Consider the following 25,486-nt stretch of genomic DNA (forward strand, 5'->3'; position numbering starts at 1 on the left):
CCCAAAAAAGTTGTCCCGCATTTTTGGCGAGATCGGCAGCGGGCGCAAATAGAGCCGCACTAGTCCGGATGTGGAAGGAGTCATCAACGTATAGATAAATACGGATGTGCTGGATGCGGGCGGTGTTATGATTTCAATGTGTTAACGGAAGCTACAGACATGCGCATTAAGTTTATGGTATATCGGCTTTGTGCCAGAATATTGGGTATCCGCATCGCGTGGTCCAACTACTTAGCCCACCACAAAACAAGATCCTCCATCGCCAAAGTCATCCCTCAACTCTCCCACCAACATATCACATCAACTAATCAGCATCCACAACCTCCTCCTCAAAGACCACCCCTCTTGTCTCCACCTCAACCCTCTTATTCCAATTCTTCGGCACATACTCCACCGACAACCCTGAATGACGAGTATAACGAGTCTTACTCGAGCTCGTCGAACTCACACTGCCGCTTCGATGCGAGAACACAGACTTCTTCCTACGAGGTTCTGTTTCAAGTTTGATCCCGTTTTGTGCCGATGGCGTTGCGCTGACGCGGGATTGTTTCCTGGGTCGCTCTCTTGCTGAGCGGTTCTGGCTTTCTGGGGCGAAAGGGTCTTCATCGTCTTCTCGACTGCGTTTCACCGCGGGGATTGGTGCGGAAGTCGGGGTAGAGGAGGAAGTCGACATGCTCGATAGAGAAAGTCGACCGACGCCAGCGGCGAGAGATTTGGAAAGTCGAGAGAAGAAGCCGGTGGTCTGGGCAATCGAGGCGTTGGGTTGTGATACAGGTGGAGTCTGTGAAGGTTCGCTAGTTGCGCCATTAGGCACGCTCGCATATCTGCTAGGTGGCCCCGGAGTACTGTTCACAGTCAAAGTAGCGCCATCGGTCTGTCGTCGTCCAGGTATCACCACCACCGGTCCGGAACTCCTGCGGCGGTGTTCCTTCTGAGAAGGCGACGTATCCTGTGCTTTCGACTGAGGCCTGGGCTTCTTAACACTCTTCTCGATTTGTGACGTTTCAGCGTCGCTAGTTGCGTCCACCACCTCAGCTGAGTTTTGCGTCGTTCCGTTCGCAGTAAACCCTAGCTCGTTCTTCTGGACAGCCTGTAGTAGAGAAAGACCCATGGCGAAAGCGACCTTACGGTCCACGCCATTGCCAACAATTTTGTACTGCTCCGGGAGCGAGCCAATGATGGGCTCTTCATCCATGTAGCCCTGGGTCCGGCGAGCTTCCAACACACTAATGGACCGATGTTGATCCCAATGTAATGTAGCGCCGTTTCGCGAATCTCGAATGACTATATTGGTTGTGATAGTCGGTACCAGTCCCGCTGCTTTGATCCGTCGGTACGCCTTTCCAATATCGGTTCTCGGATCTCGTAGCGAGGTCGGAATCAGACCCCGTCTATCTGCTTCTTTGTAGTCGCAACCTGGAGGCTGTCGTGGAATGCATCTGACCAATGCTCGTTGCTTACGCGTTGGTACCTGGGGTAAGCGGTGGTCTGGGAACGGAATACAAGTCTGGACAATACCGTTGCCAATGTCGGGTAATCCCGCATCAACGGACACCGCTGGTACATATGGAAAAGGCGTGGGGTAGTGCTCGCGTTCACCAAATTTCTGTCCGTTGGGTAGATAACCTAAGCTTCGTCCCGCCGTCTCCTCGTAAGGCCGCGCGTGGGTGTGCCAGGGTTGAGCAATTGGCTCAAGTCCGGGTGCAGCTATGGTGAGGATCAGGCGTGAGCGCTGTTGTGCGCTGCCGTAACTCCAAGCGTCCATGATGTACTGATTACATTGGTATCCCATCGAGACTAGAGAAGCAACCACCTGAGACAGGACGTTCTGGTCTTCGAATCCAGTCCGTGTTGAAGCCATGTTCACGACGTTTTCGAGTATACCGTACAAAGGGCGGTATAGATCTACATACGAGCAGAAAGTGCTAATATGCGATGCATTCTTCAAGGATTGCGGACTGAGAATATTATGCTGAAGAGCTGAGAACCCAGGACATGGCGATCCAGCAGCAAGGAAGTCGACCTCTCCGACTTGAGGGACAAGGTCTGGCTTATTACCCTTGAGAGCTGCGTCGAAGTGATCATCGACGGATCCACAGAACAGATGCATCGTCTCCGGGCTCTTCGAGTTGGCTCGCTGAGTGTGGATGGCATGGGGACTGAAGTCGACAGCGGAGTGAAAGGTAACTGCTCCACCCTCTTCAAGGCCTCGATCAAGCGAGCCACCGCCACTGAAGATACTCATTCCTCTCAATGATTTAGCAGAAGCCATGTCAGGGCCCTCATTGAATGTCTTCGGAAGATTTCGCAGAAAGATGAGTTTCTGATCGCCTTCCGCGCCAGTCAATCCCATAGACAAAAACCAGAGATCACCAGCACCGCCGCGATTGTATGTGAAAGGTATCTGTCCGTCCTGGATGTCAGACTTACTCACGAATTTGACATAACAACGCCTCTGAATGCGGGATACAGACACGTCTTCGTATTCGTCCGTGAGGACAAGTTCATTGGCCAAGAGATTCAAGCGCCGAGCTTTGGCTGCTAGTTCCCTGCAGTCGCGTTCCAGTCGTAATAGCCTCCGCACTCTGACAATCCCCTTAGCGCGGTCGATGTGTTGAAAGACGACCGGATCCAGGAACTTGTCTCCGTTCCGAGTCCTTGCTAGGTATACTGTGTCGCCTCTACGGTAATCATCGACGGGTGTGCGCTTTCCTTGCCGACACGTGCAAGTCTTGTGTGAAGATCGAAGGCTGACAAAGGCGCTATCTTGGGTGACGTAGGTTTGTCGGACGAAGAAGCGCTCACCGTCGATGGTGGAAGGTGACCAGTCTACGTCGTATCCACCCTTGATATCCGTGGATAGTAGCTCTCCTTCAGAGCAGTTGCAGTTGTCGGATAAGAAGACTTCGTTCGTGTAGGGATATTCGGCCTTGAAGATGTTGGTCTCATGATGACGATAAATCCATAGCACGAACAACCTCTGCGTTCCGTCCGGCAAGGGCTCGGTACCTTGGACGTATGCCAGCCATTCCCAGGTCGTGTTGCGCCAAACGGTTGCGTCAGCCTCGTCGGGGATCAAGGCAACGACGTCGCCAACCTTCACTGGTGAGTCACCATACGGTTGACATACGTTCCGTCGCGGAGTAGTCGGTTGCCGTGTCCAGAAACTCTGCGCAAATCCAAGGCTCCGTTTCCTGCGCTCCTGTTCAATCCTAACCGTGTCGGTAGGCCGTTTCGCCTGGATTTGCTCACCAAAATACATGTGCTTGAAGCAATCGTAAACCTCCGGTGTAGCGATGGTGTGCTCGATGAGCTGCTTCTGTGCCTTCACCGCTGTTAGCCCTTTGGCCATACACTCGCTCCAAAGGGGACAGGCGAGCAGCTGTTTCGAGTTCGGAAGGTTGAACGCTTGGTTGTAGAAGTACTCGATGTAGGCATGTACGGCGACGCGAAAGTCAGTCTGGTGTCTAAACGCAGTATGCCATTGCTGAAAGTCGGCGCAATGACCAAAACGGGGTGAGAGCCATCGATAGAAGTCGTCGCGGAAGTCGTTGAGCCCGACTGATCCCACGGGTTGACCGTCCACATAGTCGATAATATGCTTTCCCAGTCGCGCTACCCAGAGGAACGATTTCTGAAACTCTTTGTAACCTGGAGCGGGCTTCGCAAGTCTGTACCATATGTCATAGTGTTTGTCTTTGCTCGCGAACGTGGACTGGACGTAAGCAGTGACACCAGAGTTCTCGTCGTCTCCGTAGCCCTCGACCGAGCTATCCTGAATTGGCACTGCATGTACGTAGTGTTTGGTCGATCCCACGCAGACGAAGCCATCGAAGCATAACTTCTTCGCGATCGAAACCTCCAAGTAGTGTAGACTCGTCAGCTCATAGGCCCTGCACTCGCTCTCTGGTGTTCGATAGATCTCGTAATCTTGTAGGTCCACAATCAAAAGTTGCTTCTCGGATCTCGGCCCATCGTACACAGGCTCTTCGCGAGATTGCTTTCTCCATTCCTTCTTCAAACTTCGTAGTGCTTCTGATTCTGGCGTTACAGGTACAGGGGGAGACCAGTTAGCGACATGCGACCTGGCGAAATCACTCAGCGCCGGCAATGTGATTTTCGGTTCGCTTCGTCGTCTCGGTTGTGCGCTCTGTGTGCTTTGCCTCCTCTTCTTTGGCTCTGGCGTTTCCAGCGTGATATTGTCACCGATTGTCGCATCCATCGTGCGCTCGCAATGTCGATGTGACTCTCGGCGAGATTTCGGTGTATGCGTGAAGTACCGCGCGCGTCGTACAAGAGCCAGAAAACCACAGAACGATCGAACCTGCTATCTCTCTCTTTCTCCCTAGGCAGCATTCGTGATTGTTTGAATTGCAGTGAATGCGGGGGTGACGGTGACTCTTGCAACTGTGAATTCCACCTCTTTCAGTGACTGCGACCAACAATGGCCGTCGACGCGTCGCGTGTCAAACACCCAGCCACACAAAAACGGACAAGACACACCAGAATCAAACGTACTGTCTCAGACAACAGTCAAACATTTCTGGAAAGGACAGCGGAGACGACACGGAGATTATCGCGCTCGGACTGTGCACATGTGGTAGCGACATTCCCACGGGGCAGGCAGCAGAGCCTCACCCGGGCAAGCGCACCAGCCACCGGCATTTGGAGAGGCAGGTGCGACATGATTTGGCGGGTTAGAGGATTGCCTGTTTGGTATGCTGGTACCGGGCTCTTTATTGTAGAGGCAGATGATTGCTTGCGATGGAAAGACGGAGAAGGAATTACGTGGGACGGGATGCAGTAGTTGAGGATGGCTCTAGCACGTGCTGGTCGTACGGACGTATCTGGGGTAACAGGTGAGAGAACCCCTCACCAGGATCATGATTGCCATACTCAGCAGAGAAGAACAACACATCGTTAAATACTATCAACATGACATGAAATCTAATGCAAGCCCTCATGCACGACGCAGGCTCGCCAGGCCATACGAAAACGCCTCCATGAACGCCTACCCTGTGCATGCAGTTTCCGCGAACAGTGATATAGACCCATTCCCAAAGATATCCACCATCATATACCACCAGAATAACCCTTCTTCTAACCATTCTTCGGAGCATAGTCCCAGATATGCGAAGAATCCCAACTCTCCGTCTCCTCCTTCCGCGCCTTAGGATCATCCCCCCTCTTCTTCGCGTCCTCTCTCAACGCATCCAACTCGCGATCCATACCAGTAATCTCCGTCCTCAGTTTATTGATAGTCTCAATCTCTTCCTTGGAGAAATTGGGGTCCTTGCCATCCTTCTTAGCCTCCTCCTCGCGCTTGTTGAACTTATCCAGCTGGGTAAACTTCTCGTTGCGCGCATCCTGCTTCTTGAAGTACTCGTCGTACTTCTTCTGGCCGCCGAAGCAAATGCCGTAGCCGTCGCAGTAACACGTGTTCATAGCCGGGCAGTGGACTTCATGACCGGTGAAGATGTAGTGCCATATGTATTCGAAGATGCGGCCGGAGAACTGGTCGTCCATGCCCGTTGTAAGGAGCCACTTGCGGTAGTGGATAAAGCGCTCGATAGGCACCTCCTGGATGCGCTGGCGCGACACGGCGAATTGCGCGCAGCAGATTCCCGAGATGGAAGGCGGGATCGGGGCGCCCGGGTGGATCTCCTCCCAGATGTTGCGCCGCCAGTAGATCTCCTCGGGCTTGTGGAAGAAGTCAAAGTCGCCGCCGGGGCGGTCCATGTGGATCCAGTCCGGGCAGCCCGGGTCGTGGTGGCAGCGCACGTTCATGTAGCCCATGCGGGCGACGCGCTCGTGGTTGAGGCGCTGGATCATCTGCGCGGCGTCGAGGCCGAGCAGCTGGTTGTTGTGCCAGGCGTGGCGGTGGGCGTGCATGAAGATGGACGTGTCGGGCAGGTCGTCGTAGTGGTCGATGATGTACGAGAGGTAGACCTGGTCAGTTAGCGGACAATTACAACACCTATATGTAATGACCTGATACATACCATGGCCTCGCGACCTTTGTTCTTGGGGATCTTGTGCTCGGCATTGGGGTTGTCGACTTCGTACACGACCAGCGGCGCATCGGGAATCTCCTTGTCCATCCAGCTAATGTCCTCCTTCTGCGTCTTGGGCACGATGATCTTGTACGTGTAGTTGCTGCCCGGCGGCTTCGTCTGCGCCTCTGAGAAGCGCAGCGGCAGGCCAAAGTCGAGTGGGTCACCGCGCAGCGAGGGCCGGTAGCCGTGGGCAGCGCTGCTCCCGGAGTTCCATGTTGGGATTGACGGGATGGCGTGCAGATACCACCACACGAGGCCGGCGGCGAGGAAGACGAAGACGAGCGGGATGGCCCTCGGGGGTCCGCTGAGCATGGTGGGTGACGGAACGGCTAGTAGCGAGGGCTCATTGATGGTTGTGGAGTCTGGAGAGGTGTTCGAGACCAGGACCTACGTGATGATCATGGCGCGGGATGCAGGCGGCGCCGGGGGTGCGTTCGGCCTCGTTGTCGTCAGCTCGCCCTCGACGCAAAGGTGGATCTTCCCGTACCTGGGCCTGGTTGCGCGTCCAGATGTCACTAGGCGGGATCTGCATGTGCCAGCCCTGGACCCAACGTGAAACAGGGCGTTTAACGCTTCACCAACTACCTGCCATCGGGTGTAACGCTTGGCAGGGCAACATTACTTTGGATTATTTCAGTAGACTCTATTTCTGTCTCGTTTGACTTTCACTCCCTCTTCATGCCCACCCGCCCGATTCCCCTCAACCCCCACCCCAACAACAGCCCCGTAGCGCAGCTCAACGCAAACAGGTACCAGAACGCCGCACGGAACCCCTCCATAAGTGCTGCAGGACTCTGCTTCTCAACGTAACCCGAATGCTCCGTCACACTAGACGCGATGACAGCACTGGTTGCCAGCCCTACGCTTTTGCCGATTTGCGCTACCGTGTTGAAGACGCCGCCTGCGAGTCCCTGCGTCCGCGCTGGAAACACAGAGGTGATGACAAGGTTCGAGACCGTGAACAACGCATCCGCGCCAATGGGATTGAAGAACACAGAAAGGAACGCGCAGCTCCAGTAGGACCACTCGGGCTGTATGATGCACATAAGCAGCCCGCCAAGAGTCGTGCAAAATAATCCGACGGTTACCGCCCAGTCAGCTCGAACCCGGTGAGCAATCAGGCCCATTACCAGATTGGCGAGAGCTCCGGCTACTGGTCCGGGTAGGAACCGGATCGACGTCTGGATTGCCGACAGCTTCTGGACGTTCTGGAAGAAGAGCGTGTGGTACGATTCCACAGCATTGAAAGTTCCCCATGTGATGAAGACCCCGATGCAGATGATGCTGAAGATGCGGTTGCGCCAGAGTGAATTCGGGATGATAGCGGGCCGGCCCAGTCGTTCTTGCCTGCCAACCCAGAAGATGAATGCAGGGATGAGAGCGATCGCAGTGATGAGCAGACCGAGTGTAGTGGGCTCTCGGATTCTAGCAGTCTCTTCGGAGATCAAACTAAAGACATTAGCATCGAGCCATCAGATATGTGAGATCAACACTCACGCGAAACAGTATGAGAGGAGCGCCAATGATGCGCTTCCGAAGAGAATGCCAACCCAATCAATGTCGCTCTTCAAGCGGGACCAGACATGCGGCTGCTTGTTATCGACCTTTGGGAGACCGAACAGCCCTAGTACGAAGACAATGGTATTGGCGATCGCACTAATGTGGAAACCCCATCGCCATCCGATGGTATCAGCGAAGATACCCCCGAGCACGAGTCCAAAGGAGAAACCTATGGGTTGGCCACCGCCCATGGATGCGAATGCAATGTTCCTGCTCTTGCCTTCTGGGAACGTGCTCGTGATGATACTAACAGCTGAGGGGAGGCAGAAGGAGATTGCTACGCCGGCGAAGGCACGGAACACAATGAGCTGTGTTCCGGTCTGCGCCAGTCCACATGCTAGTGTGAAGGCCGATTGGAGAAGACATCCTACTAGGTACATAGGTCGGGAGCCAACGACATCGGCGACGGAACCAAGGAGGAGAAGAGTACAGCCGCAGGTCAAAGCGTAGATGGAGATTGGCCTAGTATCTTTAGTATGTGAGTATGGAATATGGGATATGTCTACAAACCATAAGAGTACACTAGGTGCGAGCTCTAGTTCGCGTGCGACCGTAGGCAGAGTCACAGTCATGACACCCGACAACATGGAGCTGACCATGGTAACACACACTACCGTGACCAAGACGATAGCAGTCGTTCCCTTGCCAGGACCATCCCGTTGTTCAGCAGCGAAGGAGTCCTGGGCCACATTGATAGGACGCAAATCCTCAGCTATCGACGGCGTATCTTTGCTTCCTCCATTGCCCAATGGTTTGGCAGTGAGAGCTGGAATCGATGTCTCAGGATAGCTCACAAGTTCGATCGATGTAGCGGTTTGTGACATGGTGGAGAAGAGGAATGATGAGTCTTTTGACAAAACGTGGTGGAAGATGAGTCGAGATTTGCACTACATATCCTTTGAGTAAGGAAATACCAGGCAGCAAACCCTGTTATATAAGGGCACACCGATGCCGGCAGGACACTAATAGTCGCGACATCATACTCCTCGATGTAGAGTCTGACTGCAGCTCTTGGCTACGCCTTGCATCCTTGTAGGGCGTGAGCCGCTGAATAGTACATGTTCAGTACCTAGGTAGTCTGGCACAGCTCACGGCAACTCCGTGAGTGGGTAGGGATCTGGCGGTAGCCTTGTCATGACTTGGTAAACAGCTTGCGAAACTTCTGCTAATGGTTCTTCCACAACGCAAGAGCCGCGTCTAGATTCAGCTGGGTAAATGAATGGCGGAAGCTTTCCGTCGGGTGTGATGACAGACGGAGGTTCGGCGCCGGGACTGACGCGATAAGGGAGCCGCGGCCTTATCGCGTTAGCGCCATCATGGCTGCAGGGATCTGGTACCTGACACTTGGAGCTCCAAATGCTGGAGGGGACGCGGTAGAGGAGCAATTATTTTGTACTATACGCGACTGCCATTTCCGTTTTCACTGCAGATTTCCGATGCGCTGAACTGTTTCATATCACGTGGCTAGACTCAAGCCTCGTTCTCCGGCCACTTCAATCCGACGTTATGCTACACGTTGCAACTTCTTGAGATCGGGAGTTGAACTTTCGAAACATCACGACTATCGCTCGTCATTGCTACACGCCACCACGAATCTTTCAGGGCTTGGGGCAGAGTACACACGATGCGAGCTTCAGCCTCTATGCTGAGCGCGAAAGCTCTCTTAGTGCTCAGCGCTTTCAGGCACATTGGTGCGCATGCGGCTCGTCCAGGTGTCAGTGTCGCGCTTCTAGCTTCTTTCAATCCTGCCCCATACCTGGTAGAGTTATTGTAAGCTTCAGGTGTGCCAAAGGCAAGAGCTACGACTAACTCCTCACAGAGAAACTGCTGCAGAAGAAAACGCGACGGCTTACTACCCCATCCTCGACCGCGTATCCGAGGGGTACTTCGACGAGAAGACCACAGAGCAGGCGCTGTATACATCCTTTGTGGACCTCCTGAAAAGCGATGGACATATTACCCAGCCTGAAGCCCTCGCTTCTTTCGATCTCGCTCTCTCAATCCGGTCGGCTGCGCCGCGGATAGAAGCACATTACCAATTCTACAATACATCGGTGGAGCCTTCACTGAAGGCGGAGCAGAACGAGAAATGCGAGATTTGGGCATCGTTTCACGGGAAGCAATACTGCTCCGTACACCTAGACGAGCCCTTCGGAGACATTGAGAGCGAGCGGTACGTACAAATGGCCTGGCCTATGGCAGACACTGAGACTCAAACAGGACATACAAACTACCTTTCGACCGCATACTTGGCAACAGCTCGGCTCTACCTGCGATCCTATACGCCGATATCACCGCTCCTCGATTCAAGAAATGGCACAAGACATTGAGCGATACGGCCAAACAAGGAAAGACTTCGTACCGTGTCCGGCACAAGCCTTCGTTGAAGGCACCAACAACGCCGCTGGTAGTGAACGGATACGGTGTGGAGCTACAACTGAAGCGGACCGATTACATCGTCATAGACGACAGGCAGGCTGAACAGGGCGACAAGAGTACTTCTCAAAAGCCAATGGGCACCGGCCTAGACGACGATGAAGACGTCGCAGACCTCAAGCCCTTGTCCAAGGACGAGGTATCCGATTTAGGGCTGAAGGCTGCCAGCTTTGTAACACGAAGCGAACAACCCATGGATACCCTCATGAAGCTCGTGCAAGACTTTCCGAAATACTCGTCCATCATCGCAGCCCATAACGCGTCAGAAGACTTCCTGGAAGAACATCTGAAGAACCGCGAGCAACTCCTGCCTACGGGGTACAATGTCATCTGGATCAACGGTGTACAGATCCCGGCCCGCGATGTGAACCCGTTCTCGCTGCTGGCACACTTGCGCCGTGAACGTAAATTGATCAACGGGATACGCAGTCAGGGTCTTAGCGGTTCTGAGGTCATTTCGTTGTTGTCGCATGATTCTATCGCCCAGACTCAGACGGATGCTGAACCTCAACGTTACGACTTCAGAGATGCTACCGAAGGCGGCAACGTCATCTTGTGGCTAAACGACATCGAAAACGACCCGATGTACGAAGGGTGGCCAAGTGAACTCAGGGCTGTGAGTACGATTATTCATATCATCGATCTTGAGCTAATCGAAACTACAGTTACTGCAGAGAACGTATCCTGGTCAGTTGCCATCGTGTCGCAGAGACATTCACAACGCCATCGTTGCTGTCGACTTGACTTCGTCCGAAGATGTTACGACTATGCTTGAGACTATTCTCAGTCTCATCAGGCGTGGTATTCCACTGCGCTGGGGTATCGTTCCTCAGACCGCTACAACTGCTGCTCTTGAGCAGGCCAAGGTAGTTTACCATCTGCAAGACGCGTATGGACTGCCTGCTGTGATTGAATACCTTCAAGTAGTAAGTGTTGAAACCTCTTACGAAGTCATATGTTGCGCTGACGCGAAACAGTTGGCGGATGGCAAGAAGCTGGCACACGCAGATCAAGCCACCTTCGACGCGACAGTCAAGAAAACCGCGCTCCTCGAGGGAAAGGAGGCTTTGGCCTTTGATGACGTACTGAAGTCAGAGACGCTGGATCAGCGCATCAAAGGTGCCAAACAGTACCTGAAGCGTCTAGCAGCAGAAGGCCCCAAAGCCCCCGTCTTTGTCAACGGCGTACCCATTCCAGCGACCGAAGAATGGCTCGGAACACTCAGCCAAAGAGTCGGCATGGATCTTCGTCAAATTCAGCAAGCAGTCTTCAACGGTAACTTCAACAGCGATAGTTGGGTTCCGCAACATTTCTTGGCCTCAGCTGCTGCTAAGCGCAATCCTCTTGTCATCCCGGAGAACGAGAAGAACATCACGCTCATCAATATGGCTGAATTTGAAGAGACCCATGGCGAGGCTTATAACAAGATGCCGCGTATTCATGCATCAGAGTCTGCTAGCAAGAGCGACTGGATTCACGTCACGCTCGTGGCGGATTTCGACTCGGAGGCTGGTTTTGCTCTTCTGAAAGCACTGGCAGATTTCCGTGAGGCAAACCCCAACGTAGAGGCCGTTCTTATACACAATCCGAAAGCCGGTGCGGAGCAGTCGAACGCCTCAGAAGACATTCTAGAGACTTACATCAAATCTGACCGTAAGCTTACAAGCGGAGCCCTCTCCGAGATCATGAACCGGGATGCCAACTACAGAGCAACTCCCGCCGACTCCACTCTGTTCTGGAAGGTTGCTGAGCCGATCTACGACGCGTTCGGTCTGAAGCCGGGACAGAACGGCATGCTTGTTAACGGACGCTTCGTAGGACCCATCCCAGAAGACTACGGATTCTCATACGATGACGTGGAAACTTTTGTCACTTATGAGCAGGTCAAACGCATTGAGCCGTTGAACAAAGCGCTTGCCGATCTTGAACTCATGGAAAAGATCAAATCTCCAATAGATGTTGCGAAGATCCAGTCGCTGGTCGCACTTTCCACCGTGTCGGACGTTCCAGAAGGCATTTTCGAGACTGCATCAACACTGAGGATGAGCACTTACAACAACTGGACTGCCAAGCACACCGCTATCTTCCGGGGTGACGAAAACAACGCTGTCTTCCAGATCGTGGCCTCAATTGACCCCGCGACAGAGCTCGCACAGAAGTGGGTACCAATCCTTAAAGTACTCAGCGACATGGAGGGCACACACCTCAAGCTTTTCCTCAACCCCAAGCAGATGCTTCAAGAGCTTCCTGTCAAGCGTTTCTACAGATACGTCCTCGAAGCTCGACCATCCTTTGTCGCCGATGGATCCATCGGAAGCCTGGGAACCCATTTTTACGGCATTCCCAAGGAGGCTTTGTTGAACCTTGGCATGGATGTGCCACCCTCTTGGCTAGTTGCCCCGAAAGAGTCTGTATATGATCTCGACAACATCAAGCTTAGTACCATTCCTGCTGGTGCCGATGTCACCGCTGTCTATGAATTGGAGAACATCCTTATCGAGGGCCACTCTCGTGACACTACGAATGGCGGTCAGCCGCCGCGTGGTGCTGAAGTTGTTCTTGCCACTGAGCGGGATCCTCATTTTGCGGATACCATCATCATGGCTAATCTTGGCTACTTCCAGTTCAAGGCCACTCCTGGCTTTTACAACATCCAGCTGAAGAGCGGTCGCTCTCAGGAAGTCTTTAGCCTAGATAGTGCAGGTCCCATCAGCTGGGCACCTGTGCCAGGTGACGAGACTACCGAGATTGCTCTCATGAGCTTCCAAGGAGCGACAATATTCCCTCGACTATCGCGAAAGCCAGGTCAGGAAGAGACTGATGTACTTGCTCCTGAAGAATCGCTCGCCTCTGAGCTGGTTGGGAAGAGCGCGCAGAAGGTCAACAAGTTCCTCGGCAAGATTGGTCTCAACTTCGACTCCGAGAAGGTCCTGCAAAAGGGCGCTGACCTATTCTCCGGAAGCAAAGCGGCGAAGAAGGGCACACAAGCAGACATCAACATCTTCTCCGTTGCTTCAGGCCACTTGTACGAGCGCATGCTGAACATCATGATGGTATCCGTCATGAAGCACACCAAACACACCGTCAAATTCTGGTTCATCGAGCAATTCCTCTCTCCCAGCTTCAAATCCTTCCTCCCGCACATCGCCGCCGAGTACGGTTTCGAATACGAAATGGTCACCTACAAATGGCCGCACTGGCTGCGGGGCCAAACCGAAAAGCAGCGCGAGATCTGGGGCTACAAAATCCTCTTCCTAGACGTCCTGTTCCCCCTTGACCTCGAAAAAGTCATCTTCGTCGACGCCGACCAAATCGTGCGAACAGACATGTACGAACTCGTGCAACACGACCTAGAAGGCGCACCCTACGGCTTCACACCCATGGGCGACTCGCGCACCGAAATGGAAGGCTTCCGTTTCTGGAAAACAGGATACTGGGCTAACTTTCTGCGTGGTCGGCCCTACCACATCTCCGCGCTGTACGTCGTAGACTTAACCCGCTTCCGCCAGCTCGCCGCCGGCGATAGACTCCGCCAGCAATACCACGCCCTCTCCGCGGACCCCAACAGTCTGTCTAACCTCGACCAAGACCTACCCAATAACATGCAGTTTAACCTCCCCATCCACAGTTTACCCCAGGAGTGGCTGTGGTGCGAGACTTGGTGCGCTGATGAGGATTTGCACAAGGCGAAGACGATTGATCTTTGTAATAATCCGCAGACTAAGGAGCCGAAGTTGGAGAGGGCGAGGAGGCAGGTTCCCGAGTGGAATGTTTATGATGGGGAGATTGCGGCGTTGGCTAGACGGGTTAAGGGGGAGAGGGAGGCTGGGGAGGGGAGGGGGGTGGTGGATGTGCAGGAGGAGGAGCAGAGGAGGGAGAAGGAGGTGAAGGATGCGGAGAGTGAGAGGGAGGGGCATGGTGAGTTGTGAGTTGGTGGGTTGGGGGATAGAAGGTAGATGGCGCAAGGGTAAATTAAAAGTGCCGCAGTCTTACAAAGACACACTTTTCTTCTCTACATGCGTTTTTGCCAGCAGCAGCACAAAAGTCATCGTACATGGACATACGAAAGTTTGATGTTCCTATTCTCGACTCCCTCCTGATTCGCCCGTCCCTCGATATCGAAAAGGGCCGATAGAGCCGTCTTTCCGACCAACCTTCCCGATGATCGACAACCACCCTATGCGGTCATAAGTTTACAACGTTTGCACCCAACCCAACACAGTTATCACGGATAACCGGTTTCGACTGTATTAAAAACTATGGGTACCTCGATGAACTGAGATAATGCCACACCCCCGTACCCGGGTCTCGGCTTCTCTAGCGCCCACCGGTGGCTACGCCAACGCCGGCTGTACCTGGGATTGGGTGGAGAAGGCCAGTTCATGCCAAGACAGGTATGACATAGGTGTTCCAGCTGAACAGATGACGCTGAAGACGTAATGTGGAGGTGTTGTGCAGCAGGGCAGAAGTCGGGTGTATATAAGGCTGGGTTGCTGGTGTGTAGGAAGAGACCATACATCATCAATCAATCATCACAACCTACTCTACATCTATATCCATCACAACTCCGCACATACCGACCAAATCAAACTACACATCACATCTCCATCAAACATGTCCGGCCAAGGAGTTTCCCACCAGGGCATCACCGCCCCCGGTCTCAGCGAGGCGGACCAGAATATCAACAACACCACCGAGGATATCAGCAACAAGGCTTCGGGTCACAAGGCAAACTTGAGCAACCCCAGTACGCATTCCCTGAGATACCTAGCTGCGTGTTTGATGAGATGGAAGACTAACACGTGATGCAGACACTAGCGAAGAGTCCAAGAAGAAGTCTGCTGAGGCACTCAAGGCACTTGGTGGTGAGGACGCTTTCTATGGCAAGCAGGGTAAGGGCGAGTAGGGGATTATATCGTTACTTGATGAACGGAGGATGAAGTTATGATACCATATTGAAATAAGAATATAATGTCTTTCAACGTCAATGATGCGCGCGCCTGAATGCTGCATGAGTGATGTACAGCTTATTCGTATGCTCCATCGTACTGTACAAGTATGCTTTCAGGCGCAACCCAGAAGATGAAGCCCATAGTCAGCTGTCGTATGTCTGAAAAACGGCACGAGGACGAGACAATAGACCGTCGCGTCGGCGTTCTTTCCACATGGAAAGCGATGACGTCATCAACATCATCGTCTCCTTCCCCACACATCTCCACCCCAGCCATGCAGCCTCACCAAACATCCATCAGCAACACCAAACACCCACCTTAACTCGACCTCCCATCTCATACCTCCCCAACTATCACCTCAATCCCCCTAAAATGTCGTCAGAAACCCCCTCCATACCAACCCTCCACACCAAAGCCGAGTACCTCAAAGCCGTCATGTACGAAGGCGTCACCATCCTCGAAGGCACAGCCACCTGGTGCAAGAACTGCCACATCGTCGCCCCTGAAGTCGCAAAGATGGTGGCTGAGTACCCAAACGTAAAGTTTTACACGTATGATGTGGAGGAGTGTGAGGATATTGCGCAGGAGCTGGGGGTTAGGAGTATGCCGTCGTTTAGTGTGTTTAAGGATGGGGATATTATGGAGGGGGTTACCGGGGCGAGGCCGAAGGAGGTTAGGAGGGCTATTGAGGGGTGTTTGTAGGGAGGGGGGTGGTGAGAGAGGGTAGTTGGTGAGGGAGGGAGGGAGGGGAGGAGGTGAGAGGTGAGAGACTGTAGCGGGCTGATAGTGTTTGACTGGGTGGCATGAATCCAGGTAGAGTAGGTACCGAAGCTCATTGCTTGACCCATTGTGCTCATTGAAATTTCGATTTATGACCGTCAAACAGCGGTGGAATTGCGGCTGCCTAGGGCGGAGGTGAAGGCGACTTCGAGAAGCGAGACCCCATTTGAACGAATATTCCCCCGCGTCGCATCAACTACTCACCTACTCTTCTGCTACTCGTCTGCTACTCTTCTACTACTCTTCTACTACTCTTCTGTTACTCCAACGCAATTTCTTCGAAGTCTGTCAACTTACCATCTCATCGTTCCCCCCTCGAGCACTTCAGCGAATCGTTTTACCTGTTACCCGCGAACGCGTTCCTGATCAACCAAGTGACCGGGTTGGTCCTGCGCACAATCCCAATATGGCAGGCCCTGCCAAGAGAAGGACACAGGCAGAGGTAGCCATTCGGTACATTCTGGTAAAGGTTGCAGAGTACGAAGCGGCGGTCGCGCGACTGAGTGACAAAGAATTAGAGGCGTGGGTGTCAACGCTGAAGATCAGACTCCAGCATTACAAGGACAGTCTCGAGGAAAATCGAAAATATGTTACAAAGGAAGATTTTGCGACCATCGCAGCGGAGTCGTACACTGAGCGTCACTCCAAAAATCCCAAACTACCGCCAATCTCCATTACCGATTTTGGAGAGATTGCTGCCACAGAGACAAAGGCTTGGGAAGCCGCCATCGAAATCCAAGACACGATCAAACGTCTAGAGCACGAACTCCAAGAGAAGGAGCACAAGAAAGAACAATTACAAGCAGGTATTAAGAATTCAACAGGAACGGGGGCAGATCGCACTGAATTGGGTGAGCTTTGGATAGCCATCGGAGGCTGCCGGGGCAAGATTAGTGACTCTGGATTCCAGCTTTCAGATTTTTTCGAAACCGCATACCAAGCAACAGCCGCCATGAATCTTGCCGCCAAAAGACAACTCGATATACCTGGAGTCGGGAGATATACTCCCATGCTTCCACCCATCATAGTCACTGCCGCTCAAGTTCACATCAACCTCTTCACCTCTAGCTTGAAAGCTGCCGGAGAAGACATTGAAGTAGATACTGCTTCCGGAGTCGTAGTCTTGGCACCTGCTACTGCGACAACTGTCGCCAAACTGGACCCGCAGCTTCGGAAGATCGGGCTAATGACTGCAAACTCGCGTTATACCAACTTTGATCATCTTCAGCGGCGTGATTTCAATGTCGGCGACATCGGCTGGTTCCCGGTTCTGCGCCCTTCTCTGGTCGCGTCTGACTCTGACATACACACTGAATTTGGCTACATCCGCGCTAAGCTGTATCCGCTGATCATAGTGGAAAAGCTTCGTGACAGCATGATAGGTTTGCTTATCAACACGTCAGGTGGAAAAGGTCTGAGCAAGAAGGGCCCTTCTGTCCTCAACCGAAGCGTCCCAGTTGTCAAATACCCATATACCCACCCCCCGCAAGCTCTATGGGGAGAGGAGCTGTACCCGAAGCAAGTCCTCAACGTCCAATACTCCAGCAAATACGATCCGCCAATAGGCGCCTACGTCGACATGCTCAACACCGTCATGGTACCGTATGATTCAAGGTTCCGAAAGGAAGGGACGATTGTGAAGGACGATATTCTTCCTCTCCAGCAGATGCGGCTTTCAGCGCTCATCGCAACCTCTGAAGCTGGACATTTGGAAAGCTTGTCTGGATTTTGTGACTGGATATGGAAATGGGGATTTCAGTTTGGTGTCTTCCCAAAGCTTGGGGAGTATTACCGTAAATACTATCTGGCCAAAGTGAAAAAGGAACGGCAGCAGCAAGAGAAAGTCCAGGCTGAAGCTCGAGAAAAGGCAGAGGCTGAAGCGACGGTTAAGGCTAAAGCACGGTCGGAGGCTAAGGAACGCGAAGAGGGAAAGCAGCGTGAAGAGGCAAGGAAACGCGAAGAGGCAAGGAAACACGAAAAGACAGAAAAACGTGAAGAGGTAGAAAAGCGTGAAGAGGTAGAAAAGCGTGAAAAGGCAAAGAAGCGTGAAGAGGTAGAAAAGCGTGAAGAGGTAGAAAAGCGTGAAGAGGCAAAGAAGCGTGAAGAGGCAGAAGAACGTGAAGAGGCAGAAAAACGTGAAGAGGCAAAGAAGAGTATAGAGGCAAAGGAGTGCAGAGAGGCCAGGAAACGTGAAGACACGAGAGAGCAAGAAGACGCGCGGCAACGCGAGGACACCAAGAAACAGGAGGAGTTGAACAAGCGTCTGGATATCAGGAAACGTGAAGAAGCGCGGCAACGCGATGCTGCAAAGGTAGAGACGGATAGGAACCTCAGGGCGTTAACGCGCTCGGCGACCTCGCATAGCATGTTCGCCTAACGCTGATGTGGTTTCATAGCGACTTTTCATCAGTCTACGTAGAACAATGTACTCACGAACATGACATCGTCTTGCGTTCAGTATCGAGAAATGTCTTGAGATATGATAGTTATTGCTGATAACCAGGTTCACAAATCAGAAAGTTCAGAGACGAAGGACGGGTTTGAGAGAACACTTGGCCTATATCACTCGCGTTGAGCTTCAAGCGTCAGTCTAGGTGCGACTTTGGACAGCATAAATATCCTGCATGTGGGTATCGATGTTGTTTGTCTTACATTGGAAAGCAAGGATAAGAATGTGTCATTTCTTCGCATAATGCGCATGTACAAAGTAAATATTGAACATGCATTCCTATCATACAGACATTCTGCATCTCTATAACTTATGGTATCTTGCAAATTACAAACTTCCCTCCAGTCCCAGTCCACCTTCCAAAATTACACACCACTGCCCTTCCCAACCCATCTCAACTCATCCACCCCATCTCACCCACTTCCAGCAGAAGACGCAACAGGCGTATTCAACATCCCCGCACTAGCCTCATTCTCCAAACTAATCTTCATCTCCAACCAACTATAAAAACTCGCGCTCTTGCAAAAACTCTCATAAAGCCCATCCCTTGCTCTATGTCTCTGCAACGGGTTCGACCCGCGAAACTTGACACTCGTCCCATACTTGCTCACACTGCTCATCAGATCCGGAACGTGGAAACTGGCGTACCGGTTTGCGCCGCCGGGCGTAACGACGTTGGAGGTAGCGAGGTAGCGGTTTATGGGCGCAATGAACTGGGCGGTGAGCTCGGCGAAGTGGCGCCGGATTATGGGGCCTAATTCGCGGGTTTGGTCGCCGAGTTTGAGGAGGGATTCGATTTGCGATACGACTGCAGGGTCGGATTTAAGGAAGCGTTTAGAGGGCGTGTGGACTTCGATGCCGCCGCCGGGGAGGTCGAGGAGGGCGTTGCGACTAGATTTGTGGTGGAGGGAGTGGTGGCGGCGTGTTGGGACGGGGCCGTCGAAATTTTGCAGATACAAAATGTGTGGCCGCGCTTTGTGGCTGGCTTCTGCGGCGGCGACGATGCGTTTGAGTAAGAAGGGGTTTGTGACGCCGATGATGAAGGAGGTTGGGGTGCCGCCGTCGATGCCGATGCTTTTGAAGTTTGCTTGCATGGTCATGTAGGGTTTTACTACGCCGGCGTAGGGGACGGGGCAGATGAGGTCGACGAGGGAGGAGACGGCTTCGCTGGCTAGTTGGGGGGACTTTGCGATGACGATGACGCTTTCACAGAGGATGAGTTTCTCGTAGAGCACGTAGAGGTCCGTGATGCAGGGCATGTAGTGCATGATGTTGTCCCAGGAGCCGACGGGTTCGTAGGCGTAGATGGAGAGGGGTATGTCGGAGATTAGTGGCGTGGGTCCTGGGAGTCCTTGGAGAGGGAAGGCGCGATGTGGTGCGATGTCCAAGGTTAACATGCTGCCCATGAAGGGGAGATCGTGACGTCCGAGTGCTGGGGGCGCCCATGTGTTCATCTGTGAGAATGCAGCTTCTAAAGTCGTTGGGTCGCTGAGGGGTCCGGACTCTGTCATCTTCTGTAAGATGCGATGATGGAAGGAAGTGAAGTTGTGGTGGGAAATCATGACCAGTGTTCTTTGATTGAAACTCCTCTTCATCGTATCGTCAAACTCTTGGCGGAAGATACACGAGCCGTAGAGGGTGTCTGGGCTGCCATGAGGGGCATTTGGCGAAGTCAGTTTGATGTCGGGCGAGTTGTTGGTGATGGCGAAGTCGTAACAGAGGTCTTCGGCGGTCTCTGTGTTCTGTTGCTCAGGAAAACTAGATGCGACTTAGATTGTACCACTCGGAACTGGCGGACGAATGTACCTGTTGAAGCATATAGCACTCAGGTCGGCCGTCGTAAAGGGCACATCTGGAGGGTATAGAATCTCGATTTCTGGGCTACAAACTCAATACATTACTCTCCGAAGACATGGCATTCGGATAACCTACCCGATATCAACATTGAAGTTGCAGACTATGCTGCTGATGTAAGTACTCGTCACTCGGGAGACGAACAAGACTTACAAAGCCACGGCCCAGTGCTTGAACCCGCCTGTCGCGATGGGCGAGACCTTGGGCTCCCTCAGTTTCTCCATGTCATCCTCTCGCCGCGAGCGACGGTGGGCGTTCAGGAATTTATTCTTGAACTTTTCCATGTCGACGCTGGTCGCACCTGACAGGGGCAGGTGAACCCAAGGGTGATGTGAGGCGGCGACGACGGCGAAGGGTGTTGGTCAGAGCGAGCGAGTGACTTGGAAGACTAAGCGCCTAGCGGAAAGGGGAGCTGCCAATCGCCATGACACTGAGGGTCGTGAGAATGGGCAGAGGGCAGTCGTCGAGACATGCCTTGGGCATCTGCTCGGGGTTGCTTTTGGAAATGTCTCGTTTATCGGCAGGTGCTAGCGACAAGGATAGGCGGTTGTGTAGGAAGGCACGATGACGTGTGTGCCTTCCGTTAAAAGCGCAGATCCCTGTCGTGACCCCGTCGGCTCGAGCATCGTGGTTTACACCGTGAAGGGCTGCACGTTCCTCCTCGCCCTGCTTCACGACGCTCCCGATACCCCGCACGCTGTTACTCCAAGATGCGATAGGCTAGCCGCTGCACCATGTAGACTTGTCCTGCCCGCGACCTCACCATGGACGTCAATATCACTAAAGCCCTCAACGACAAGCTCTACGACAAGCGCAAGAGCGGCGCGCTCGAGCTCGAAGGCCTCATTCGCGACGCCCTCGCCGCCCAGGACCACGACAGGATAGCCCGCATCGTGCGCCAGCTGTGCCAGGAGTACGCCTATGCCGTCCACCAGCCCCACGCCCGCAACGGCGGCCTGATAGGGCTGGCCGCGGCTTCGATAGCCCTGGGCCCGGTGCGTAGACATATCTGATACACAGCTTGATATCCCTACTAACATTTCGCCAGGAAGTCGCTCGCTATCTCGAAGAAATCGTGCCCCCGGTCCTCGCGTGCTTCAGCGACCAAGATGCCCGCGTCAGGTACTATGCGTGCGAGAGCATGTACAACATCGCAAAGGTCGCCAAGGGCGAGATACTCGTATACTTTAACCAGGTCTTCGATGCCCTGTGCAAGGTGAGAAGACCCATAATGCCTCCTGCAACTGGTGAGACAAGGCTAACACGGCCCGGACCGTCCAGATGGCTGCAGATTCGGAGCTCTCAGTCAAGAACGGCGCAGAGCTGCTCGACCGTCTGATCAAGGACATCGTCTCCGAGTCGGCTGCCAGCTACGTATCTGTCCTACACGACACGCCCGACCAAGAAGACCCCGAAGACGAGCCCCACCCATTCGCTTTCAACCTCGAACGCTTCCTGCCCCTCCTCGAAGAACGCATCTATGTCCTTAATCCGTTCACACGTTCCTTCCTGGTAGCATGGATCACGCTGCTCGACTCCATACCCGACCTCGAGCTCATCGCTCACCTCCCTCGCTTCCTCGGTGGCCTCTTCAGATTCCTGAGCGACACCAACCAAGATGTATACACCATGACGCAGGCGGCATTGGACAGGTTCTTAAGCGAGATCAAGAAAATCGCCCGCATCAAGAAGGGTATAGCAGAAAGCAAGAGGAGCAACAGCAAGGACGATCGCAGGAACTCTACGGGTAGCATCCATAGTGGCAGCGAAGCGACAGACAGCACCCCTCTCGAGCTGGACGATTCGATCAACGACAAGGGCGAGGCAAGCGGAGAGAGTGGCTCCATCTCTGGCGACAGCGGAAAGTCTGTCAACGGCGACGGAAACTGGATACCTGGCCAGGATGTGCACGTAGACCATCCCAAGATCCTTGAGATTCTAGTCGACTTCCTGGTGCCCCCATCAGGTGGGTTTAACAAATACTCTATACAAGGATCGAAGCTGACTGGTGTAGGCACAGAAGAAGAGCAGACTGAAATACTGCTCACGGCACTCCGCTGGATAGACAACTTCTTCGACATTTGCCCAGAGGACATCATGCCGTTTGTTCCCAGTCTATTGTCGCACGTCCTGCCGCGCATGTCGCACGACGTCGACACCGTTCGCAAAGCTGCAGTCAAGGTCAACGCCTCGTTGATGGACTATATACTGTCATTATCTGACGATAACCGCCCCCGCGATGGTGCTGCAGGTGGACAGATTCAGCTACCGCCTTCCCTATCTGAGCTAGGTAAAGAGCTCACCGGCACGCAGCGGCGCGATTCTAATCTATCTGGCCGATTGCTCAAGGCAGTCATCCGCGATCAAGCAAACAAGGCTGAATCGCCAGATGGCAAGGGTACGCGATCGCCCACACCAGCAGAGGAGCGAGGCCCATCCCCGCGTCCAATACCAGAGCTGGACTACCAAGCTGCTGTCAGCGCTTTGACGCTGCAGTTCTTGAATGAACACGAAGCCACTCGCGTTGCGGCCATAGCATGGCTGATAATGCTCCATAGAATGGCACCTGGCAGAGTGAGTGTAAACATGCTGGCAATAAGGCAATTGCTAACAATTTCAAGATACTGACAGTGGACGACGGCACATTCCCTGCATTGCTGAAGACGCTTTCGGACCCTTCAGATGCAGTCGTTACGCGCGACTTGCTTCTTCTATCACAGATCTCACTGCACAGCGATGATACCTACTTCACTTCATTCATGGTTAATCTCCTGAAGCTGTTCTGTACAGACCGCCGACTGCTCGAAACTCGTGGTAACCTCATCATCAGACAGCTCTGCATAACATTGAGTGCTGAGCGTATATACCGTACCATGGCTGATTGCCTTGCGAAGGACGAGGATGTCGAATTTGCCAGTATCATGGTGCAGAACCTCAACAACAATCTCATTACTGCCCCAGAGCTTGCTGATCTACGAAGACGACTCAGGAACCTCGACAACAAGGATGGCCAATCGTTCTTTGTCATTCTGTTCAAGGCGTGGTGCAACAACGCCGTCGCTACCTTCTCACTGTGTCTACTTGCCCAAGCTTATGAGCAAGCATACCATCTGCTTCAAGTTTTGTATGTTCCTCAACGTGGTATACAACGGGCATTACTGACTGTGATAGTGCGGACCTTGAGATGACCGTCAACATGCTCATCCAAATCGACAAGCTCGTCCAGCTACTCGAGTCTCCCGTCTTCACATGTAAGAACCTCTCCTCGAACCGTGGCACCTTACTAACTGTAGTGACTAGACCTGCGCATGCAGCTCCTGGAGCCAGAGCGGTACCCGCACCTCTACAAGTGCATGTACGGCCTGCTCATGCTGCTGCCTCAATCGTCAGCGTTTGCAGCGCTCAAGAACCGTCTTAACAGCGTCTCGGCCATTGGCTACCTGCATATTGCGCCGCAGCGCAGCAGCTCGACGTATGTGCACCCTTCCTCCTCCTCCCCTACCCTAAACCACTTGCGGCAAAAAAGCTCAGAAGTTGGCTCGAACAGCAGTGCTAGCAGCGGCATTCCATCCTCTGCAGGATCCAATGTATCGACGTTCGAACGTCCTGGCCGCTTGAAGCCAAGGGATGGTCTGGGTGGCCCCGAGGCTGGTGGAACCGTCAAGTGGTCAGAGCTGCTCGACAGGTTCAAGCAGACGCAGGAGAAGGCGAGACGTACTCAGCGGATGGCGAGCATGGGCGAAGAGGAAGAGATGCAGGAGAAGATGGGACCCAGGGCACCCACGCCGAGTGCACCTCCCAAGAGCGTTGCTGGGCTGAGGCCTGGCAGTCCAGCGAACGCGATGCGGCCACCTCCTCAACCTGCGCCACCGGGTCCAGTGCAGGGCCATAAGCCAAGGTCCAGCCTGAGCAACCTTGGGCGGTTCGCTGGGGGTGTAGCCGGACGAAGGAAGGACAAGAAGTAAAACTTGAGACTTATTCCTAGCTTGTGATTTGTGCGTTGGCGCGGGGGGATTTCAACTGCATTGCAGGCGTTGTTTGGGGAGCAGTAATGATGGGTATTCTTCCAAGCATGAATTGGCGTAATCTGAATCACATCTTCAACGATGCTTGCCCTTTCTGAACCTGACTCCATCCACGTCTTTCTCCTTCCACCCAGTCGTGTCTCCCTCCTTTCCGTCGTCCTCGCCCAACACCCATGTTTTGACAATCTCCTTGATCTCCGGTTTCTTCTTTTCTAAGCGTTTCGCTTCCCGTACCTTTCTCACGTAGCCGCTGTATACAGCTACCTCGGCAACTGCAACACCCAACGATCCTCCCATGCTCAGTCCTAGTCTACTGCCTACACTCCAGTGTCGCGCTGCTACCCATATGAAGACTGCCACACAAACGACCGAGACCAAGATGTTTATAATGAGGATGATCTGCCGATGCACTTCTTCGTAAGATAACTCCTCTTCCTCGCTGGTGGTTTGTGTTGCTCCAATCGAGAATGGTTCTGGGGCGCGAGGGAAGCGCTGCGAGAAAGATTCGCGTGTTGGCGGCGGGTGTAGCATGCGTTCGTAGGAAAGGGCTTCTTGCTCGGCGCGGAGACGTCTCATTAGGGCGTGGTATTCGGGGGTTTGCGTGGGTTTGGGGGCAGGCGGTGGGATGTATATTGTTGTGTTGTGTAGGAGGGCGGCGAGGGTCGTTGGCGTGGGGGATGAGGTGTCTTCTGTGGTCTCTGGGGCGTCTTTGATGTCTTTGTCGACATGCTTCTTCAGCAGCTTTGACAGGTCGATCAACTGGCTGTGGGAGATGGGATTCCCGACTCTGGGCTCCGCAAGCGAGGGCTCGTCGGCGTGCTGGAGCTTTTCGTATTCGTCGGCGGATACGTCTTTGGCTTTTGCGACAGCCCGGACGATACCGGGAGTCATAGTAAGCAGGACCATGGCTGTGTGGAGTGTGTTGTGTAGACGGTAAGAAACAGCGTCACAGGCACGCGGCATGGACGACGCGGCAGGGATGTGCGGCGACCGAGGGGAGCTAGCGTTCGGAACGTCATGGATATTTTGACTTCGACAAATCTAGCCGATAGCTGCGGGCGAACATATCACTAGCCCACTTCACCACCACCACCCACTCTGTGTGCTCCGAGACGCTGCTCCAACCCCTCAATTGCACCGTCTCTGCCCGTTTCAGACAAAGTTTCACGGCTCAACCCCCCATGACGAGCCGCACACCCCGGCTCGCGACGTCCATCGCGCGACAGCAAACTTCGTCACTATCGCACATGTCAACATGTCCATACCGTAACGCCGCCGCCCTCGCCCGCTCAATACACACGCAGAAAAATGCGACACCAAGCCTCCACCACCCCTCGCGGCGGCGAAACCAGTCGTCCTGGGCCGCCGCCGCCC

General features: G+C 53.6%; 10 protein-coding genes across 10 annotated transcripts; 5 read left to right on the top strand and 5 right to left on the bottom strand.

Annotated features, from left to right (window-relative positions):
* Nucleotides 1–304: 304 nt before the first annotated feature.
* On the bottom strand, nt 305–4,222 carry J4E85_004367 (uncharacterized protein; the record flags this gene model as incomplete). The annotated part of the gene is made up of 2 exons (XM_051468625.1): nt 305–1,416; nt 1,462–4,222. The coding sequence occupies 2 exons, from the start codon at nt 4,220–4,222 to the stop codon at nt 305–307; spliced, it is 3,873 nt and encodes a 1,290-aa protein (XP_051328217.1).
* An 878-nt stretch (nt 4,223–5,100) lies between these two features.
* On the bottom strand, nt 5,101–6,368 carry J4E85_004368 (uncharacterized protein; the record flags this gene model as incomplete). Its single annotated transcript, XM_051468626.1, has 2 exons — nt 5,101–5,949; nt 6,003–6,368. 2 exons carry the CDS (start codon nt 6,366–6,368, stop codon nt 5,101–5,103), a joined length of 1,215 nt encoding a protein of 404 aa, XP_051328218.1.
* Nucleotides 6,369–6,721: 353 nt separating this feature from the next.
* J4E85_004369 (uncharacterized protein) lies at nt 6,722–8,440 on the bottom strand (the record flags this gene model as incomplete). Its single annotated transcript, XM_051468627.1, has 3 exons — nt 6,722–7,505; nt 7,554–8,078; nt 8,127–8,440. The coding sequence occupies 3 exons, from the start codon at nt 8,438–8,440 to the stop codon at nt 6,722–6,724; spliced, it is 1,623 nt and encodes a 540-aa protein (XP_051328219.1).
* An 818-nt stretch (nt 8,441–9,258) lies between these two features.
* J4E85_004370 (uncharacterized protein) lies at nt 9,259–13,981 on the top strand (the record flags this gene model as incomplete). Its single annotated transcript, XM_051468628.1, has 5 exons — nt 9,259–9,386; nt 9,436–9,789; nt 9,837–10,668; nt 10,718–10,978; nt 11,030–13,981. 5 exons carry the CDS (start codon nt 9,259–9,261, stop codon nt 13,979–13,981), a joined length of 4,527 nt encoding a protein of 1,508 aa, XP_051328220.1.
* A 685-nt stretch (nt 13,982–14,666) lies between these two features.
* Nucleotides 14,667–14,958, top strand: J4E85_004371 (uncharacterized protein; the record flags this gene model as incomplete). Its single annotated transcript, XM_051468629.1, has 2 exons — nt 14,667–14,799; nt 14,864–14,958. The coding sequence occupies 2 exons, from the start codon at nt 14,667–14,669 to the stop codon at nt 14,956–14,958; spliced, it is 228 nt and encodes a 75-aa protein (XP_051328221.1).
* A 418-nt stretch (nt 14,959–15,376) lies between these two features.
* Nucleotides 15,377–15,788, top strand: J4E85_004372 (uncharacterized protein; the record flags this gene model as incomplete). The annotated part of the gene is made up of 2 exons (XM_051468630.1): nt 15,377–15,698; nt 15,781–15,788. 2 exons carry the CDS (start codon nt 15,377–15,379, stop codon nt 15,786–15,788), a joined length of 330 nt encoding a protein of 109 aa, XP_051328222.1.
* Nucleotides 15,789–16,190: 402 nt separating this feature from the next.
* Nucleotides 16,191–18,161, top strand: J4E85_004373 (uncharacterized protein; the record flags this gene model as incomplete). The annotated part of the gene is given in 2 exon segments (XM_051468631.1): nt 16,191–16,590; nt 16,609–18,161. 2 exon segments carry the CDS (start codon nt 16,191–16,193, stop codon nt 18,159–18,161), a joined length of 1,953 nt encoding a protein of 650 aa, XP_051328223.1.
* Nucleotides 18,162–18,646: 485 nt separating this feature from the next.
* J4E85_004374 (uncharacterized protein) lies at nt 18,647–20,371 on the bottom strand (the record flags this gene model as incomplete). Its single annotated transcript, XM_051468632.1, has 4 exons — nt 18,647–19,991; nt 20,040–20,114; nt 20,166–20,195; nt 20,241–20,371. 4 exons carry the CDS (start codon nt 20,369–20,371, stop codon nt 18,647–18,649), a joined length of 1,581 nt encoding a protein of 526 aa, XP_051328224.1.
* Nucleotides 20,372–20,851: 480 nt separating this feature from the next.
* J4E85_004375 (uncharacterized protein) lies at nt 20,852–24,052 on the top strand (the record flags this gene model as incomplete). Its single annotated transcript, XM_051468633.1, has 7 exons — nt 20,852–21,082; nt 21,136–21,303; nt 21,369–22,053; nt 22,102–22,661; nt 22,709–23,211; nt 23,259–23,338; nt 23,388–24,052. The coding sequence occupies 7 exons, from the start codon at nt 20,852–20,854 to the stop codon at nt 24,050–24,052; spliced, it is 2,892 nt and encodes a 963-aa protein (XP_051328225.1).
* Nucleotides 24,053–24,187: 135 nt separating this feature from the next.
* J4E85_004376 (uncharacterized protein) lies at nt 24,188–25,018 on the bottom strand (the record flags this gene model as incomplete). The annotated part of the gene is made up of 1 exon (XM_051468634.1): nt 24,188–25,018. The coding sequence occupies one exon, from the start codon at nt 25,016–25,018 to the stop codon at nt 24,188–24,190; it is 831 nt and encodes a 276-aa protein (XP_051328226.1).
* Nucleotides 25,019–25,486: the final 468 nt, after the last annotated feature.

Source organism: Alternaria conjuncta (genome assembly GCF_024043145.1).
Source record: "Alternaria conjuncta strain BMP 0040 chromosome Unknown scaffold_5, whole genome shotgun sequence".
Taxonomy (NCBI): Eukaryota; Fungi; Ascomycota; class Dothideomycetes; order Pleosporales; family Pleosporaceae; genus Alternaria; species Alternaria conjuncta.